The 20,518-nt window shown below is 29.0% G+C and overlaps 1 protein-coding gene across 4 annotated transcripts in view; it reads right to left on the minus strand.

Moving 5' to 3' along the window:
• LOC142322053 (uncharacterized) overlaps positions 1–20,518 on the minus strand; it is an 850,063-nt gene that overhangs the window by 444,072 nt on the left and 385,473 nt on the right. For all 4 annotated transcript variants that reach the window (XM_075360675.1, XM_075360677.1, XM_075360676.1 and 1 more), the window contains one exon: positions 9,448–9,507. In XM_075360675.1, the coding sequence (XP_075216790.1) occupies positions 9,448–9,507 (60 nt within the window). The remainder of the gene's footprint in view (positions 1–9,447; positions 9,508–20,518) is intronic.

Genomic DNA, 20,518 nt, shown 5'->3' on the forward strand with positions numbered 1-20,518 from the left:
CTGAGTCATTGAAATGGAAACCACTTGAAGAAGAGGAGGAGGAGGAGGAGGAGGAGGACTGATAATGGTGGAAGTAATATATGAATTTTGCAATAGAAAGGACAAGCATAGATGTCAGCTGGTGAGAAGACTGGGAAAAGTGACATGTAGTGTAAGAAACAACCAGTAGTGTAAATACTTGCCATAATTAATTATAATAAATGATATAGAATTTTATAAAAAGGAGCTGGTACTTTTAAAAGGATATTTTTTTATGAAGAAAGGTTAGATAGAAGAATTAATAACATATCTTCTTATGTAACAAATAATGAACCAGGATGTTTACTTGGCTGTCTACGTATTTATCATCTACCTATAATACATTTCCCCATTTTATTATTATTAAAACCTTGAATATGTACTTTAACAAGGAAGATTTATTTTCCATGCATTTTAGAGAGTCCAGTTAAGTTTTGCCTTTTATTGAAGTCATAAGAGGATACTTGTTTCACGATATTTCAGTAGACCTACTATATCACACCTTGGTCTCCCCAAACTTCCAAGCTTGGAAATAGAAGAAGATGAATTGATGTGATGTTCTATTTCAAGTTGATGAGGGAGTGTATTGACAACTGTCCTAAGCTGCCTGTGTTGATTTATTTCAACATCTTAAGCCAAATAAGATCAGTGTCAATTTTTAACCTGTTACCACTTTGCTTGTTTGGATTAATTTATTTTATCTTCTTCTTATTGATAATATTAGTATATTATTTGTTATTATTGTTGAATTTTTTTAATAGGTTTCATTTGTATTTTTTTGACATTAGTTTATTCTTAAGATTTGTGTAATACTGTTCCATTGCTATGAGGATAATATTTACTGTGTTTTTTTTTTTTTTAATTATGCATGTTAACTAATATATATGTTATGTCAAATGGGAAGCAACATAAATAAATAAAGATTAAAATATGTAAGAATGAATTTTGCAACTTGTTTGGAATCTAAATCTAGACAGTTGATCTATGCTAACAGTTTTAGTATGCTAACTACTATCTCAACTAGTCAGCCAGCCAATACTTCAAACAAAAAAAATTATATAGTTTAAGAATCTGAGATAAACTTTTTGGTATGACAATAATTAAAATGTAATTTCTACACATTTACGTTGATAAATTGCAGTAAAAACTGATATAAACTTATTCTGGAATATAACAGAGATAAAAAAAATACAAATTTTAGCTAAAAATAAGTAAGATCTTTTTGAAATACTTAAATTATTATAAAATGTATTTTAATTTTTTTGAGAAGTTGTAACAATGGTATTGGTATTTGAGATGAGGATGATGGAACATGAGGTATGTTATTCTGAAATAATGGGTACTAATCCTGAGACAGTACTATAAGTCTAGTCAATAATATATGTACATTTTTAAGGCATTGTGTATGTGTAGTTAATTTTTTGTATTTAATGTTATTCCTTCATAATATTCAGTAAATATATGGCTTTCTCATTGATCTACATATAATACTGTTATATATAGATTAACATAAGAGATTATTTAACTAGGAGTGGAGACCAAACTTCCCCTATTGAATGGAGAAAATAACTTCTGATGAAAGGAGTACATTTTACAGCTTTATATTATTTTTTTTTGTGGTTGTGATATACCTGAAGTATCTGTGATGGAAGTGGGGGACTTTTCAGGTTTATTTTCTAAGTCACTCCCTCTGGTACAAGTTAAATCTTCAGACTTGTCAGGGTGAATATTTTCTGTCTTTCAGTAGGGTTGGCATACTTAAAGAGATCAGTATACTTGGATCAGCGAAGACAGCAATCAGAAACTACTTTCTTCTTTACTATTCCTTGTATACTTGGCTTGGGATGATTGTTATCATTAAGATTAGTTAAAATATTTCAAGAAGTGACAGGCGTTTTATCTCTTGTCACCTAGAATCATTGTGATTATGATATAAAATTAATTTTAACACAGGGATTTTTTTGTTTATTTCTATTTTGTGGCTACACTGCTTGACCACACACATTCTAAGTTTTCTGTGTAACAAGAGGTTATTGCTCTTTGGTTATTAAACAATTTTCTTTTTATAAATAGTGTTTTGTTAAAGTTATTTAATTAAATTTTTTTTGTTGTATTTTTTGATCTGTGTATCTTGAAAATATAATAATGAACATAACTCCAAGAATGTGTTTGAAAATTGTTTCTCTTTCTGAGGATAACAGTATGACACAGTGAAAAATAATTTCTGAATGTGGTGTTGAACTAGGGACAGCAAATGCCATTTTCAAACAATTTAAATAAACTGGTTCATTTTCATCTCAAAGGAAAGGCAAATATGACTGTGAAATAAAACCCACTTAAACACAGGATCGGTTATCAGTGTAAAGAAGTAAAATTGATTCAAAATTATCTACTGTGGACTTAAACTGAGAATTAGCAGTCACTTGAACAGTTTTATACGTGCCAAGTTTTAGATTCCAACTTCTTGGATGGAAAGCTCATCAGCCAGCTGAAAAGCAGCTTTTAACACCAGCAATGTGCAAAAAAAGGATCTTTTGGGCTAAAGCACATGCTAACTGAATGAAAGAAAACTGGAAAAATATTATGTTTCTCAATGAGTCACAGTTTTATGTTCAGGGGTGTTTTTCTAATATATGTCCCATTTGTTACAAAATTACCAGATGAAAATACATCACTAGCTCATATCTAAAAATTAGTTAAACATCCCCAGAAAAAGATGTTTTGTGGTTGCTTCACATCTGAAGGTCCTTGTTCATTACTTCCACCAGACTATGTTGAAAAGTAATGTATAATTATATCAAGATTCTGAAGAAAAGGGTTGTGACATTTTGAAACTAATTCCCACAAGGCAATGGAGTGGTCCGACAAGATTTGATGCCATGCCACACTGCCAAAAAAGTGGAAAAAGCTTTCAAAGAATGAAACATTAAAGTGCTCCTGTGGCCAGGCATCTCCCCAGATTTAAAACCAATTGAAAATCTTTAGGCAATAGTAAAAAAAATGACTTTTAAAAATGAATTGTGTCAGAAAAATTGACCTCATTAAAGCAATATTATTGGTATGGGTTTCATGATGAAGAAATTAAGAAAATGTGTTATACACTTGGTTTATCAATGCCAAATTGTGTATGTGAAGTGATTAAGAATAAAGGAGGACATATTAATTACTAGATATTCACAAATTGTACAAGTATGATTTTTTTTCTAAATAAAGTTACTTTTTATTAAATAACATTTGTGTTTGGATTAATTTCTATGCTACTGTGTAACACAGATAAATTAGGACTCTTTGGGATTAATAACAACCAGTGGGCCCAGTTTTAAATTAGATTAGAAATTTTGAAGACGTTTAGTTCACAATATAAACCATTAATGTTCAAATTTAACTACAACATTCATTCATTGTATTCTCTAGAAACTCATCTTCAATTTTTTCCCCAATCATTATGGTGTAAATTACTCATTCCATTTTTATCTTAATCACTATGGTAAAAGTAAATATAATAATTACATAATATATACTTTTGTTCAGAAATACAATCAATTGAAAACTAGTAGTGAATTTTTGTGATAGGAAAAGAAACTAGCAATCTAATTCGTAACTAAGTTTTGAATCTTTTTCACACTGATAAATTACAGACTAAGGTCTACAATGAAGAAAGAGATCTCATTGAGGGTGTTAAAAAATAATTCAGTATGATAACAGCCAGTATTATAATTAGTAGCAATTGCTTACAAAATTATTTGGAAAAATTTGCTAGTAAAATTGTTTAACTTTGTACATAAGTACTCAAATTTTGTGGATTTCTGAATTGTATGTAGAATAAGCCATTCAAAAGTAATATTAAACCTCCCTTTGTAAAATATTCTTATCACCATTAATAATAAAGATTGTTGATGTAATTTTATTGAGATTACTTGAAGTGTTTTTAAATAAAATAACGAACCTTGAATTTCAATTAATTTAAAAGTAAATTAATATTACACAAAATTTGGTTTTATTGACATTAACAATATTAATGGCGTATTTTAGAATATATTGTTATATTAACTTGAAGAGGTGTTTTTATTCTAAAATTTTCTTTAATTATGGTACAATATGTATTATACAACAAAAGTCAATTAAAATGAAAATAAAAACAATTTTTTAGACAAATATTTTGCTTTATATTAGTTTTCAAGATTCAGTTATTCTATTAATAACAATACATTTATATGTTTGTTTTCAAGGACTTCAAAAAATTACAACATAAAAACTCATTCTATGTAATATAGTGTCAAAATGTAGAATAAAAATGATTTAAACATCAAAAACAATGGTGTATATGTACATACACACACACATATATATATATATATATATATATATATATAAAATGTGTGTCTGTGTGCATGCACGCCTGTGTCTAAAATGTTATTGACTGGCTGAGTATACCATTAATCTTTTATATTCTTTACAGTTACATCTAACAATTGAATAAGCTAATAATTAAGTATTTAATCTTATTATTTCCAATAGTTCTGTGAAGAATAGATCTTGTTCATTTTGAACAAAATTTAAGAAACTTGAGCTACACAAATACTCATAAATTCAATTAATAAAGAGTAAATTAAGATTAAGTACAAAACTTAATTGTCAATCTTTATTGATTATACAAAGTTTAGCCATTGCTAAAAAAAATTATACAATATTAGTAGCAATACTGTAAATATTGTTTTTAGGAACATCAGACATAATTGGCAGATGTTGTCATGGAGGTAATGTCATGTACCCTGTGACTATTTTTTGTATTTTTCAAATTATTTTCTTTGTACATTTCTTTATCCGAGTGGAAAATAATAAGTTTATCAAAAAAGTAACATAAGACGGAAAATATTTCAAAGAAAAATTTTGTTATATATATATATATATATATACATATTCTGAGTAAAGCATTTAATCCGTTAACATTGAGAGATACTTTAAAATAGTGGGTGATGTCAAGAGTGGAGATCATATATTCAGCTGCCAGCAGTTATTAGGTGATGGAAACTTCCCTTCCATCTCACTTCACCAACAACCCTGTTTAAGAAAACTAGCATCTTATAAAAAATCGTTACACATATTGTCTTCTCCCTTATAGCAGTTAATATTACTGCAAAATATCATAAAAATAATATATTTTGCTGTAGCTCCATTGTAGATACAAAAAATTAAACCAAGTTATCTAAAAGTTGAGTTAAAACTCAGCCGATTTTTATAATCTTTCTAAAAAATGAAGAGAAGATATGCTATTGATCATTCACAATAAAATTGGGTTATTTATTTTACATTAATGTAATATGTAATAATGTACTCTATTATGTGATGTAATTTGAAATTATTTCATATCCATACTGCTTCAAGTAATAGAAAAATATAATTATAGTATTTTAGCTATTCTCCATGATCAAAAAGAATGTTATACTTTGTCTATGATTTCTTGGTATAGTAGTGTAACCTTGGAATTATAAGATTACTACCAGCTGTTACGAAGTAATAAAACAACAGGTGTTATTTAACAGTACGTAACCTATATGAGGTTTTAAATCTAAAAAAGGAATAAAAAATATAATCACCTTTTATGTAATAGTAAATGGACAGAAATTAGAAGTGATTATTCTTTCAACAGTAATTATCAGAAAATAAAAACTAATTTTTTATGCATGACTTAAGACACTAGAAAAATTATATTTAAAATCGATAAATATATACAGAGTGATTCACAAAGAATGTAACTTTCAGGACATGTTCTACTGGTGAAAATAAAGAAGAAATTTCATATAAACATAGGTTCGGAAACGCTTCGTTGGTGAATGTCGGCTGATGCCGGTCCGACTCGAACTGAGAATGTACAAGACTACACTTCATTTACACTCATACATATCATCCTCATTCATCCTCTGAAGAATTATCTAAACGGTAGTTACCGGAGGCTAAACAGGAAAGAAAGAGAAGATGCCGGTCCGACTGGTTGGTATTACGCCTCCCAGGGGAGTGTCTGCTATACTCTAACGACCCTTCCCGCCTACCAGCTGTATCTCCGGCATGGCAGGTCGGCTCGCCGGTCAGATCTTTTGAGTACTTATTTTTGCCCTCTTTTCTGACACCACGCCATACCATGATTTGTCTTGACGTGGTGTAGGGTCTTTTCTCTTTAATATAATTTAATTTTGCAATTATTCCCCTAACCTAATTTCCCATGGAGTGTCCAGTGGATCCTTGAAGCCGGCACACCTCAGCATGCCGACCCTCACTGCTGGGGGTGTCCGCCCTTCCCTATCACTATCCCTAAAAACCTAGTGTCCTCTCATCCGCATCCTTCTGTGATATAAGCCCCCTCGCGAAGTCCGCCACCTTCCTCCAATTATTCTCATTGACCATCATATATCTAAATACTTCTATGGGGCTTTTCCCATCAATTCCTGAGGTGGCCCTGAGTGTTCTCCATTTACCACACTCAAAAAAGGTGTGTTCGGCACTGTCTTCTATCCCACAATACATGCAGCCCAGTTCCGGCCTTCTTCCAATTCTACACAGGTACTCATTAAAATTTCCGTGACCTGTAAAGAACTGAGTAAGATAGAAGTCGACCTCTCCGAATCTTCTATCCAACCATCTAAATAAATCTGGGATTACATCCTTTGTTCGTTTGGCGGTCCCCTGCACTCTCCATCTATTTTGGCACTTCGTCCTTAATCTATTTTTGTTTCTTGTACCTCTATCTCCTGCATCCTCTCTATCCTACTCAATGCATTAAGTCTATAGGGGGAGACCCCAGACAGAACACATAGCGCCTCATATGAGACTGTTCTGTAGGCTGAGACTACCCCCAGCAACAGTCTCCTATGCACCCCAGTAAGTCTGCGAAGATTTCTCTTTATTTCCACCGAAGGCCACCAAACTGGCACCGGGTACAATATTGATGATACCACTGTAGATGCGATAACTTTCCTCTTTGATGGCCTAGGAGCTCTCTTATTAGACATAATGACATTAAGGCTCTTTGTCATTATTATATAACCTGATTCCTGCATCTAAACATTTTTGAGAATGTGTAACCGCAAAGCAAAGGAAATTAACTATTCATTTCCAAATTAGCAGATCACGAATTTCATAAATTAATTTCTCTCTCATCCTTAACAGATTAATATTGAATAATAATTGAAATTTCCTGAGGTTCAAACTAAAGTCAATGATCTAATTTCACCCTCAATGTTACAGATAAGTTATTTTAAACTCCATTTTCGATACTGGGATTATTTCGTAGATATTTTGGTGAATTATAGGAGTGGTAGAACGTAAATTCAGTTCTAAATGCAGTTAGTCTGTTTGCAGTTTTGCAGTTTATTTTTAAAATTTGTATAAAAATTCTGTTGTTAAAGTTCTGATTTTAAATAAATTACGTGGAAGGTTAATTCTGAGTGGCTCTAATAGTCGGCAATAGTTCACAAACAAGAATACTTCCGTGTAGCTTTAAGCCGATAAATGGCAAAATCAAAAAAATGCTTTATAACAAAATGGTAAAATATTAGTTTTTTTTTTTGCTGGCTGAATTAATTCACCACAGAAGCTATAATCTTCTACTTACGTGGGAATATAAAAATGAAATTTTGTAGCGTATGAAAAATGCCATGCCTTAGCGTGATTCGAACAATAATTACATTAAATCATTTTCTGAACAGATCCTGATAGTATAAACGTTTAATTGTGTAACTTAAATGCAGTTAAATTGATTAAATGAAAAATAAATTATAGAGTTCTGTTTCATAGTATGGGAATTTTAAACAAATTATAGCTGCTTTTTGCTGTTTGGAAAATTTATATAAATAATTTCCTGATAGCGTAAATGTATGAAATAAATTTCAGTTTGTAGTCATTGTACCCTACATTATACTTTTCTATAAAAATCAATAGGAGTTGAATATAATTAAAAACAAATTCAGTCAATAAATACGTAACCTTTAGATCGACTATAACGGAGATCAATGACGACGACAAATCTGTATAAAATCACATGCGATTTCCGGCTTAAAATAATATAAAAGAACTAATAAAATATTCGTACATATTCGCACTCCATTGGCATTTTAAACTTACTTTAATTAGCGTACTGAAGTATTTTGCTTAATTACTAAGGTAATGATTCTAAAAATGAAGTAAAACTCTCGTGCTTTGAAATAACATTGATAATTTTGTCAACATAGTTTTATGACGATATTTTATGTTTAAATTTGTTCAGGATTTGGAAAATATATCTTAAGTTTACAGTACGACAATACATATAAAGAAAACCTAAGTACTGAATATAAATAGACTTTTTAACAAAAATAAAAAATTACAGTAATAATTTCCAAAAAAAAATTAGATACTTTTTCTTCAATTGGTCGTATAATATTTATTTTATTTCATTTTTTGTGAAAAACTTTCTGTTAAGTCTGATTTTACAATAACATGTAAAGTTATTGAAATTAAAATAAATTAATAACAACAATAATTGAATAATAAATGAATTCATAAAAAAATGATTTAAATTATGATGAAAGTACTGTACTGAGGATAAAAAAAAATTAATCAGAAATTCTTTATACTTAAAATCAAATTCCAAACAGGCCTCTTAAAAAAATAGTTACCGTAAATACATACTATGTTTGTTACTTTGTTATTTAAATAAATGCTAAAGTATAATCTCCACTTATAAATAACAGTTAAAGTTAGGCTTATAGATATTGCTTCCAAGGTAATAATAAAATGACTGTACTGAAAACGAAACATTACATTACAAATTTTTTTCCGATTTGAAGACTAAAAAAAAGGAGTTTAAAATAAAATTAAATAACCTTTAGAAATGTTGAAAAATATTTACGGGTCAAGTGGTGAAAACGAACTATAATTTTCAAAAAAAATATTTTCGTTTTGAAAAAAAATTTTATTGATATTTTTTTCACTCAGTAACGGCGTAATTATCCAAACAGAAATTAAAATAAACTGGAAGCGAATTTATTCTATAATAAAAAAATTTCAAACCCGTAATTAAACATTTCTCTAAAAAAACAGTCAATTTATTTATTTATGTTTCATCTAAGAGATATTTCAGATAATTTGTTTCACTTTTTGCTGAAAGGACTCTTAAAAAAACCTTAAAAAGGACTCTTTAAACTCCAATTCGAATTTAATTTAATTTTTACGTGCAATATTTACTTAATTTTAATAATCAATTATCGCAAATGGTTGCAATCTTTTTAAGATCGAGTATAAACTCTAAAACGCGAAAAACCTAACATTAAAAAAAAGAAGTCAATCTGGTGATAAGTAGATAAAAATTAAAATTATCTGTTTATACATGAATTGAATAAAATAAAACAATCAATTTAAAATGCTTTAAATAAATTTTTCTCTTTTATTACTCACCAGTTGTGTTATTAAGAATATCTTGTTCAATGTTTCTGTCCGCCGCGTCTCCTGACATAACTGTAACAATAAAAATAAATAATAATAATAATTTTATTACACAATTTTAATTGTATTTAGGCTATAGATCAACAATTTTATAACAAAAATAAAAAATAAGCATATGCAGACCTTTTTTGGATGTATAACCCAAAATTTTGGATAACCCAAAATGTAATATTTTTTTCTCAAATGATTCTAATTTCTGTAAATAGCCATTAATAAATGCAATAATAATGTAATGAAATTGTTTTCACCTTTGTTTAACTGTGGTAATGCAAGGTACGTTTATTAAATGTATCTTTGTTCATTAGAACATTGCTCAAACTGGTTGTTTTAATTTTTGAAGATACACTACGATATGGAACTATCCCAATTATTCTAGAACCATAAAATTTTAAGGAATGCGTTTATCTGATTCAGAGACCAAAAGTCTAAATAAATATGCTATCACCTATTACAAAGGTTTCAATATGTTAGACGAGGCGTATTAAATTTAGATTTGGCAGGTGGGTCAACCTGTTTTTTTACCTTTTTGAAAAATATTCTGCCGTATAAAAAAAAAGGATGTAAGCCTAATATCCTAACTAATTTTATAGAACAGAGTTTAATGTACCTACATTACGAGAACAGATAATTCAGAGGTTGTCTGAAAGAAGCGTTAGTACATAGCACTGTTCATTCATAAAACAGATATTGTCTGTATAGTTAGCCATTAGTGACAGTTAAGTCATTAATAACAGTTAACCAATAATTTGCTTTCATTCTCTAAAGAATGTAAAAATATTCATCACGTCCAAGATTTGAAGCCAATTTATCGAGCAGGAAATTTTTTTCATGTTTAGTTACTGAAACACCTGCAATCAAGGTATAATTTCAATTCTCTAATTTTAGTCAAAAAAAAATCCGTAACCGGCAAAATGCAACCAGTATATAAAGAAATCTTGTTATCTATTTCTGTATAAAAAAAATAATAATGCTATCATCATTTTGTACTTTCATATTCTATGTTCTGATGATATTTAAAAGAAGCTTTAATTTTTTACGTGTTTAGAGTTTTAAGAGAGTAAAATAGATTAATTATCATTAAGACAAACGTAAAATGATTCTTTATTACTCATTTCTTAATATAGGAGACCTTGGTGATCGTTTTATTAACCAAGTCAAGAGGATAATTGTTAATTAAATATTAAAAATTGAATGCGAAGTTCCTTTAATGTTTGTATTTCCAATCATTTTATTTAAAAGAATTCTATACCCAGTTTGACAAAAAAACTGAATAAATGGACAACAAACCTTTTCTCTATCCTTAAAGAAATTATTTAGAAAAAAAGGAAGCAAATTATAAAAAAACAGTTCAGGTCTTTGCAAATGAAAATTGTATCTATACACTTCACAAAGAATGAGGGAGACTGCGAAAAGTAATTTAACTCCTCCCGTAAATGTTCTCATACAACTATGACATATAACATAAGAAAATCTTGTTGTCCTTGGACTGTTGCTTAAGGACAACCAGATATTCTAGTACTAACTCTGATTTACATGTAAAAAAGGATTAGCATTTTCAAAGTTGACTCGATATCTGATATATCAAGATTTTCACCACGTCTTAAGTCCGCACGATTTTTGAGATCATACATAAATCATACGGTTAAAAAAGTAACATAGTATTTCAATCAAAATACTTATGTTAATTTGAACGCACCCACATATCTCTAAGCGAAATTTCATAAAAATATCTATTACATTAGTAAATTAACTATCAACCAATAAATTTTGTTTGGTTTTAATTAATGAAAAAAAATGGGGACTGATAAAAAAACTATGTCAATATGAATTGCAGTTACCGTACGTTTAATTTTAATAACAATTTAGGCTTCTTTCTCTCTCCTTAAAAAAATTCCATAGTTTCAAATATTTGAAAGCGAATTAAATTAAAAAGTTAGTAAGTTGCAGTATGAAAAATAAGAAATATGTAGCTCTGAATCAAAATGGGAGAAAAAAGTGGATAAAATTGAAATTTTCCCGAAAGCAATTAATTACAGTTGTTTACTAAATCGAACTTTTTTAAATTCCAGTTCATTCGTCATTAAATTACGAGATAATAGATAACTTACAGGTAGTCTGAACGTAACATTAAACATAGCACTGTTCATAGGTGAAACATGTATTGTCTCTATAGTTAGCCATTAAAAATAAACAATTAACTATAAATTATTGCTTAGACTCTCTAAAGAATGTAAAAGTATTTGTAACGGACAAGATGTGAAATCAATTTTCCAAGCAGAAGCTCTTTTTCACGTTTAGTTTCTGAAACACATGTAATCAAAGTGTAATTTTAATTCTAAAATTGTGGTAAAATACAATCTGGCATAATACATTCAGTATTTAAAGTAATCTTGTTATCTATTTCTGTAAGGATTTTTCTGCCTCACTCCCTAAAAAACTTTCATAGTTTCAAATATTTTAAAGCGAATGATATTAACAATTAATAGGTTGCAGTATGAAAAATATATAGCTCTAGATCAAAATTGGAGAAAAAAGGGTAAAAACTGAGATTTTTGCTGAAAAGGATAAATAATAAACGTTTACAATATAGAATCTTTTTAAATTCCAAGGTCATTCCTCATCGAGATTAATAAAAATTTATTTTACGAATATTTCTGCTTCTATATTTAAGTAAAGAACAACTGATCTAACTACAAACTGATTTTTTATATTGAAGAATTGAGAAAATCCAGTATTATTATTTTTCGTACAGTTAAAAAAATTTAAATGCATACATCTTTTACATTTACTGAATTTCACAACATGATGAAAAAATAAAATGTTTAAGATTTAAAAATAAGGTAAGAAAAAGTCATATGTGGTGCATATCAACGGAAAATATATAAAATATTAAGTCTAATAACAGAGGGTAAAGACTGGTTGAGACGAAAGAAAAAAGATAGATTGAAGAAGATGGTGTTTTAAAAAAAAACAAACACATCCGAAAAACTACGAAATCATAGTAAATGATTGATGGCTGAAATAGATTATGAAAGGGTACGAATGTTGTCGATTATTTTTCAAAATGTAAAAGCTGAAATATGAATTCAAATAAAATTTTCAAATGTAAACCGGTTATCGATGAAAACTCTAATAAGATCTCACGAACGAATATTCTTATTATTACTGTTCTCTCAATTATTAATTTATTTCTAACAAAATTTTTTTTCTACTTACGCTACATACGTTAATATGATATATTTATCTCGTGTTTTGGCATATGTTTATTGTTTTATGGCGTATTTTATTTTTTACAATTATTAAAAAGTTAATTTTTCCGCCTTTTTGGGGTCTTATACTTGATTTACAGAAGTGATATTTATATATTTTTTGGATTTTATTAAACCTTACATTAGTGTGTTATAATCTACTTAATAGCTTACACAGCTACTGCATATCTTCTAACGATGCTTAATCCGAATCTGAAATCAAAATCAAAATCCGAGACAAGACATGTTCACTCATATATAAACATTGAATATAATAACGGACACTGTTCATTCGTTGAAAAATTAAGAAAACTTCAATATTCTCAGAGTAGAACCATGATAACAGGAAATATAAATCTCACAGGTTATCCAATTAATTAATACTCGAAAACGGGCTTAATGTGTATATTTTACGACTATAATTGAAAGAAAAAACTTAATTAAAGCTTGTACTAACTCTTAATAACTTTTAATAGGCTACTTATCTGTAACGCGTAAACGTATTTTAGTTGTTTAAATATGCAGATAAAACCGCTATGTAAAAGAATGCTGCGGTATGCTTCTCGTTAGATAATTGTTAATTATCTTACTACATTCGCATGATTATCAGACGGATAATCATTTAAACATTTTATTCATAATAAACTGCATAAGAATTCATTAGAGTTTATCTACTATTATTATCTGAACATCATTTCATTTAGTTCCAGTAAAATAAGTAAATCTAAGAGAGAGAGAGAGTGTGTGAGAGAGAGAGAGAGTGAGAAAGAATTAAAGTGAACTCAATAAGTGCAAGTAGTAAGTATAAAATAATAAATAGAGCTGGATACTTCCCTTTAATAATACAAATAATAATAAAAATAATAATAATAAAAAAAGACAATTATCTAACCACGATTTCTAACTCTATATTACATTATAGATGAGTTACCTGCGTATTCATAATAAAATAGCTCAAAACAATAATTATATTACAAGATAACTGTTCTCAATTGCTAATCCTATTGTAACATAATGAACGTAAAAGAACAAAATATTCTAAAGAAAACATGTCTAAATCAAACAATATTTTATATTCATTCAGTATGTAGTACGAGTATTATAAATTATAGTGTACTTCACAGAAGTAATTACAACAGTGAAAACAAGTTTTGGATGCTTTTGATTGATTAATGTATTATACTGTTAATATAAAATAAATAACATTAAATTGTTTAATATGTATGTATTTATACGCATGGAAAGGGGTCAGAGACGGATAAACTTATCTTGGGGTAGGCATAGATGACGTAATCGGTTACGCAAGTAAGACAATTTTTATTTATTTTTTTAATATACATATATATGTTATTTATCCAACGATCAAGGATAACAAGAAGCGTCTGCCTTGGAAACAGCAATACATATAGCCTATAACACAGCACGAAAAATTATTACTACTATGATTGTCAGAAGTATAATTAATAATTAGTTATATAGTAGACAGTCCCACATGGAGAACTATTCTTTTGTCACTAAACAACGAAACTCCACCTGTGAGTATAACTTGGCTCAAGGACCTTCCTGTTATAACAACGTAATGAATAATTGTACACAAGTTTTAATAGACTGTTTAAAAATAATAATTATAAATCAACATTAATAATAATAATAATCATAATATTACAAATTTCAATTCTCATAGAGCAAAATGATCAAAGCAGTCGATGCCCATCATCTCAAAAAAAAACTTCCAACAAACGAAATAAATAAATTTCACTTTTTTCACTCCAATTATTTTCCCTCATAATTTTATATAGAATGTAAATAAAATACATATACAGAATGATTCAAAGAAACGGGAAATTTTGAAAGTTGTGTTGGTAGCCGTGGGCGACTGGTACCACTTGATAAGTGGCGCCAGCCTCTCTAACCTAACCTGGCATTTAGTTGTCATGGATCCTTGGAGTGGTACGCAACGTGCATTTGCTATCAAAGCGTTTTACAAAAACAATGACAATGTGGAGGGAGCGCGTAGAGAATTTCGCCGTAATTTTAATCTGGGACGGCACGACCGTGTTCCATCAGCACATGCAATTAAAACATGGATATTTAATTTTGAGGAAACTGGTTCGGCAATGAAAAAGAAACCTCGTGGCCGTGAGCGAACCGTCCGTACACCACAGAATGTTCAAGCTTTACAAGATGCTGTCACACGAAGTCCACATCGGTCAATCCGTCGTCTCTCAGCATCTTTACAATTGCATAGTTCAAGTGTTCGAAGAATATTAGCGAAGGACTTGCAATTCCATCCATATAAGTTGAAGATCGTCCAGGAACTGAAACCGAACGATGCAGTTGTGCGAGCACAATTCTTTAATGTAATGCTTCAGAAGATAAATGATAACGAAGAGTTTGTTCACGAACTGTAGATGTCAGACGAAGCGCATTTCCACCTCAGTGGATTTGCTAACAAGCAAAATTTCAGATACTGGGCACAAGAAAATACTACGCAGCTACACCAGCGTCCGTTGCACAGCCAGAAAGTGACCGTGTGGTGTGCTATGTCATCTTACGGTGTTATAGGCCCTTATTTTTTTGAGGATGGCAACGGTCTTGCGATTACAGTGACGTCGGCTCGTTACGCAGCCATGCTTGAAACCTTTGTTGTGGAACAAAAATTCTTAACACAGCCTGGTTTCAACAAGACGGAGCAACGTCACATACTGCACGAATATCGATGGCAGCTGTACACCGATTGTTTGGACAACGTGTCATTTCACGAAATGGTGACATTAGATGGCCTCCCAGATCGCCCGATCTCTCAGCTTGCGATTACTTTTTGTGGAGTCACCTTAAAAGCAAAGTGTTCCACAGTAGACCTGCTACAACGGAAGAACTGAAGGCAAAGATCCGAGAAGCAATTGCAGAAATTCCAGTTGAGATGTTACGTTAAACCATGAACAATTTAACGAAGAGACTTCGTGAGTGTTTACGTAGAAGAGGAGGACGATGTCATCTTTAAAAAATAAACTATAATGTATGTATCCTAAAATGGCAACATTTGTACAATTACATGAAATAAAATTGATTTTCTAAAAAAAAATTTTCATTAACGTTATTTAATTTTTAAAATTTCCCGTTTCTTTGAATCATCCTGTATATTTTCGTTTTTACCATATTTCCTTTCCGCCTTTCCTCCTCCTTTCTCATTCCTTCCCCATTTCTCTTTCCCTTACTTCCCTCTCCCATCCTCTTTCCCACTTGCTCTTTTCTTTTTTATCCTTTCCCCTTTCCTCGTTTTCCTCTCTTTTTCTTTTTTCCATTTTCCCCTTCTTCCCTTTTACGTTTTTCGATTTTTCCCTTTCTCTCTTTTTCCCCACGAATAAATCGGTCCAGTATTTTTTTAGTGTATAGCGGACACACATATTAGAAACACTGAAATGGAATCGTAAAATATTTAGTATAGCGTATTTTGCTTTTACGTCCAACAGATAGCGCTGTTAAAAAAAAAACATGTTTTTACCTGTCACATGTGTGACATCTTATATATATAAATAATAGGTATATAAAAACACGCGCGTATTAGAATGCAACGTTGTGTCAAAATTTCAAAACAATCGGTGAAGAACTATCGGAGATTTAAGATTTTGAGCAAACGAACATTTACACTTTTCTTTATATAGATAAATGAGTTACTTGCGTATTTTATTCGTTCACGACAAAAGGAATAAAATAAATATTTCTTGTACGTTATGTCTCTTAATCTTTCTTATGAATGTGTCACATGGAAAGTACCTGAGGTACAATAGACATTTCCAATAGCTGATTTCTGTGAAAGTAATGTTTAACTTTAAACGCAATTCCTCAGGTAAACACAGTGAAATTTTTACATTTATTAGGATTGAACATCGCCTGAATTTGATTGGGCTTGGCACACAGTACGTATATATATACGTACGTATATATATACGAAGAATATAACAAACGTTCAGGGCATGTTCTATTGGTGAAAATAAAGAAGAAAGTTAATATAAACATCGGTTCGGAAACGCTTCGCTAGCGAGTGTCGAAAGATTTCTTCTCCTTCGGTAAAATTAAGCCAGACTGTAACTCTTTGGAACCCAAATTAAGCTGCAAATTTAGTAGTTTTTGACAAATGCAGGGTAAAAAACAAAAGACTGGTGTCGAAAAATACAATATTTTTACGTTTGGCTTAAAATAACTTTCTTAAATGAGTGATAAATATATAAAACTTTTAAACAAAACTTATAGAGAATTTGATTCTGAATAAAATGGTAAGAATAAAGTCTACAGAAACTAAATGCAAACATAAGATTCTCGACGTTTATGAAAAAACAAAAAGATTAAAATCCTAGCAGAATTTAACTAGGTATTATTACTAAAATTTCAGAAAACGACTTAAAAAACTGACTTGTCAGTAACATAATTTTCTTCTTAAAACAACAAAAAAATCATTAATGTAATCAAAAATCATTTCCTCCTCCTTTTTTGGTTGTATAAATTATTTTATACAAGATATTAAAAGTTATATTAACTTGTGTAAACTAAAATTAATTCTGTATTTCATTAAAATTAATATTAATACGTATATGTGTGTATGATGCCTTCTTACTCGTTTCTAAAGTTAATAAAAGTGCTTTATTATTTCAGGAAAATGCTTTCAATTTTAAAGACAATTAAAACAGGTTAAAGTAATAATAGAAAAAAAAAACATAATAAAAGTAGCAAAACAATCTATGTTATTAAATTGTTTATTAAAACATCTACCTGTACGAGTATATACTTGAAATTCCCTACTTGTTCATTAGTTCATAAAAATAAAGAAGGAAATAATAATTCCTCTTGTGTTTAACAACACTACATGTATAATATTTATTGTACGTACAAAATCATAATTAGTGTGTGCAATAAACTGTTTTATTACTTTTATTTACAATACTATAAATAATTCAATCATTATTACGATTAAAATAATAAAAATCTTACTGTTATTTACAAAAACTATTCTGAATAAATAATCCAAACGGTTAAAACTAATATAAAAAGTAAATACAAATTTCTTTATAGTATCAGATTTTGCTGTGTTGTGAATGCAATTTAATTATCTATTCAAATATATTAATAATAATGGAGATTTGCGATTTTAATATTATTACATTTTATGGTAATTTTTAATTTCTAAGAAAATATTAGTAATGGTATGCTGGTAATATTTATGGTGAAAACTATCAACAAAATGCATGAAAAAGTTTTTGTTTTTATTAAATCAAAGCTAAACATATTCTTTATTGATATAATTATTTCACTGATAACCTATTTTTCAGTACATATTTATTGTTAAAAAGTTAACAATAACTAATAAAAAAGTTTAAAAAAAGGCAATAAAAAAATGTTTTATAAAAATTTTAAATCCCAAAACAATGGTAATCCCAAACAAAAAAAAAAAACATTTATGTTATAATACAAAAGAGTATGATTTAGATAAATAATTTATTATGTAAAATGTATATAAAAATAAAATATAATATACATAATAAAAAAAATATATTAAAATTCTCCAACATTACATCGTAAACTTACATCCTTCTCCCAAAAATTGAAAATTAACTTAAAATAAAAATAATAAAGATTTATCAAATGATTTTTTTTTTTAAATAGAGAAAAATACTAATAAAAACATATAATAAAATGGATTTCAAAAAATTAATCTACAATAAAAATCTAGTTTATTTGATTCGTTAAATGCTATTTTTGAAGTTACCGCCAAATTAAGCTTTAAAAAATTGTTTATAATTTCAGAAAGTTGAAATTTAATGAACTATAAAATCATATTTTTTTAGTTTTAACAGCGGTTTTTTAAAGTAAGTTTAATTTCTTTTAAAAGTTTATTTTTACCTTTTAAAAATTAAAAATTTGAAATCGCCTGCAAAAATGCTGCCCTACGGAAAACAAACCTTTGGATTAAATTCAAAGCCCTTAAAAAAGAAATGGAATGCAAAGAAACAACGTGTTAACAAGCGGGTCAATAAAACTATCTGGAAAGAGGTGTAAATATTATTTTTTACCCCAACATTCCACTGAGATTTTTATTTTTTCCAACTGACATCTTGAATTTTTAGATGACAATAATTTGAGTGTCATTATGTTATCCAACTAATTTTGTTATAAAATTTAAAAAAAGGCAGTTTATTTAATTATTAAGGTTGAGATTGTTATATTCTGGTAAAAAATTGTCAGTCAAGTGGGAAAAAATTACAACGGGAACACCAAAAAACCTTCACAAAGTAAAAAAATAAAAATATCGAAATTGATCCTTTAGTTAAAAAATAAAGCTTAAACGCACATAGAACAAATTATAAACGGATCAAATTTAAAACTCTTCTTTTTATTATAATCAGTAAAAATAAGTAATAAAAATTGGCACAAACACAATTTCGTGACTAAAATAATCGGGCTTAAGGTATAACTAGATGATATTAAAAACACTATAATTGGACAAACATTACTTTTAAAACGTTTAAAATCTACCTTCTCTTTCAAGACTGAAAGGGCTGAAATAATTCCAACCGTCATTTATAAAAAAAGAGAAAAATCTAGTAATTAGGTTTAAAAAAATGTAATCAGAAAACTGTATAAGAAATCTAATTTTTTAGTGGTGAAGGATGATTTTATGAAATTTTTTTTTTCTAAATTATTCAGAAGTATTATTTATTTTTAATACCATCAAAACAATTTTGATAAGCGAGAAAAATCACGCAAGAATTAACTTTCATTTCTGCTTTCCTCAAGATACATCGTTTCAATGTTTCTCCGTATCTTTCAAGGATTTCTTTAAAACTTTGATACTTGGCATAAACTTAAACTGAATTTCATGACTGTGAATCAAATATTTCCTGACCTATAATCCCAATAGAAGGTAACATAAACACATCATATGCATATATAAACCCTTTACTTTTAAAAATATTCCTTTAAATTTATCAATTTTACTGTTACAGCCTACCGACTTGAATATCTGTTTATCATTATTTATTATTATCTCATTTAAGTAATTTAATGTGAGGATGATAAGTATTTTTAATAATTATCACAGGTAAATATTTAATCATTTTTAAACTTTGAAACAGTACACAGTGTTATGCCAATTGAAGTAATTTTTATTAAATCCTATGGTACAACATACACCTATTTCTGCTCAAGATAATTTGTGCTTATTATTACAAATTTTTTTCCGGTTTAATAAAAGATTCTGCGAGATGGTTTTTAAAATTTTTAATAAGTAAGAAAATAGTTTAAGTCAGTGTTAATAAGAATTTTCAGTTTAATCTCTTGATAATTTATCAGGAGATTTCCAATAATATAGTGGCCAATTATTTTATAATATCGAAATTGTGTAAATCGATTACTTTCATCCTCCTGTAACATCGATTTTACGATTTTAAAAGAAGGATAATTCCTTTAGCAAATTATTGATAACAGATCAATAAAAATCAATAAATTTAATGAAAATTAAATAAATTACAGTTGAATGTATCATTAAAGTAGGACCCCGAAGGGATATCCTCACCGGGACTCCGGTCTTAATGCCCTGCCTCTAATGGGGAACCCCCCAAGGGGATCACCCACCGAAACTACGGTCTTACATTTCCTCCCCCAGAAACGCTGCGAAGGAGTCCCCGTCCAATCATTGATAGTGGAACGCCGAAGCCTCCCATCCCTCCTGGTCGAAGCTGTCCCCCACAAACATCCATACTGTACTGAGTATTGTACAG

Source organism: Lycorma delicatula, chromosome 3, assembly GCF_047948215.1.
Source record: "Lycorma delicatula isolate Av1 chromosome 3, ASM4794821v1, whole genome shotgun sequence".
NCBI lineage: Eukaryota > Metazoa > Arthropoda > Insecta > Hemiptera > Fulgoridae > Lycorma > Lycorma delicatula.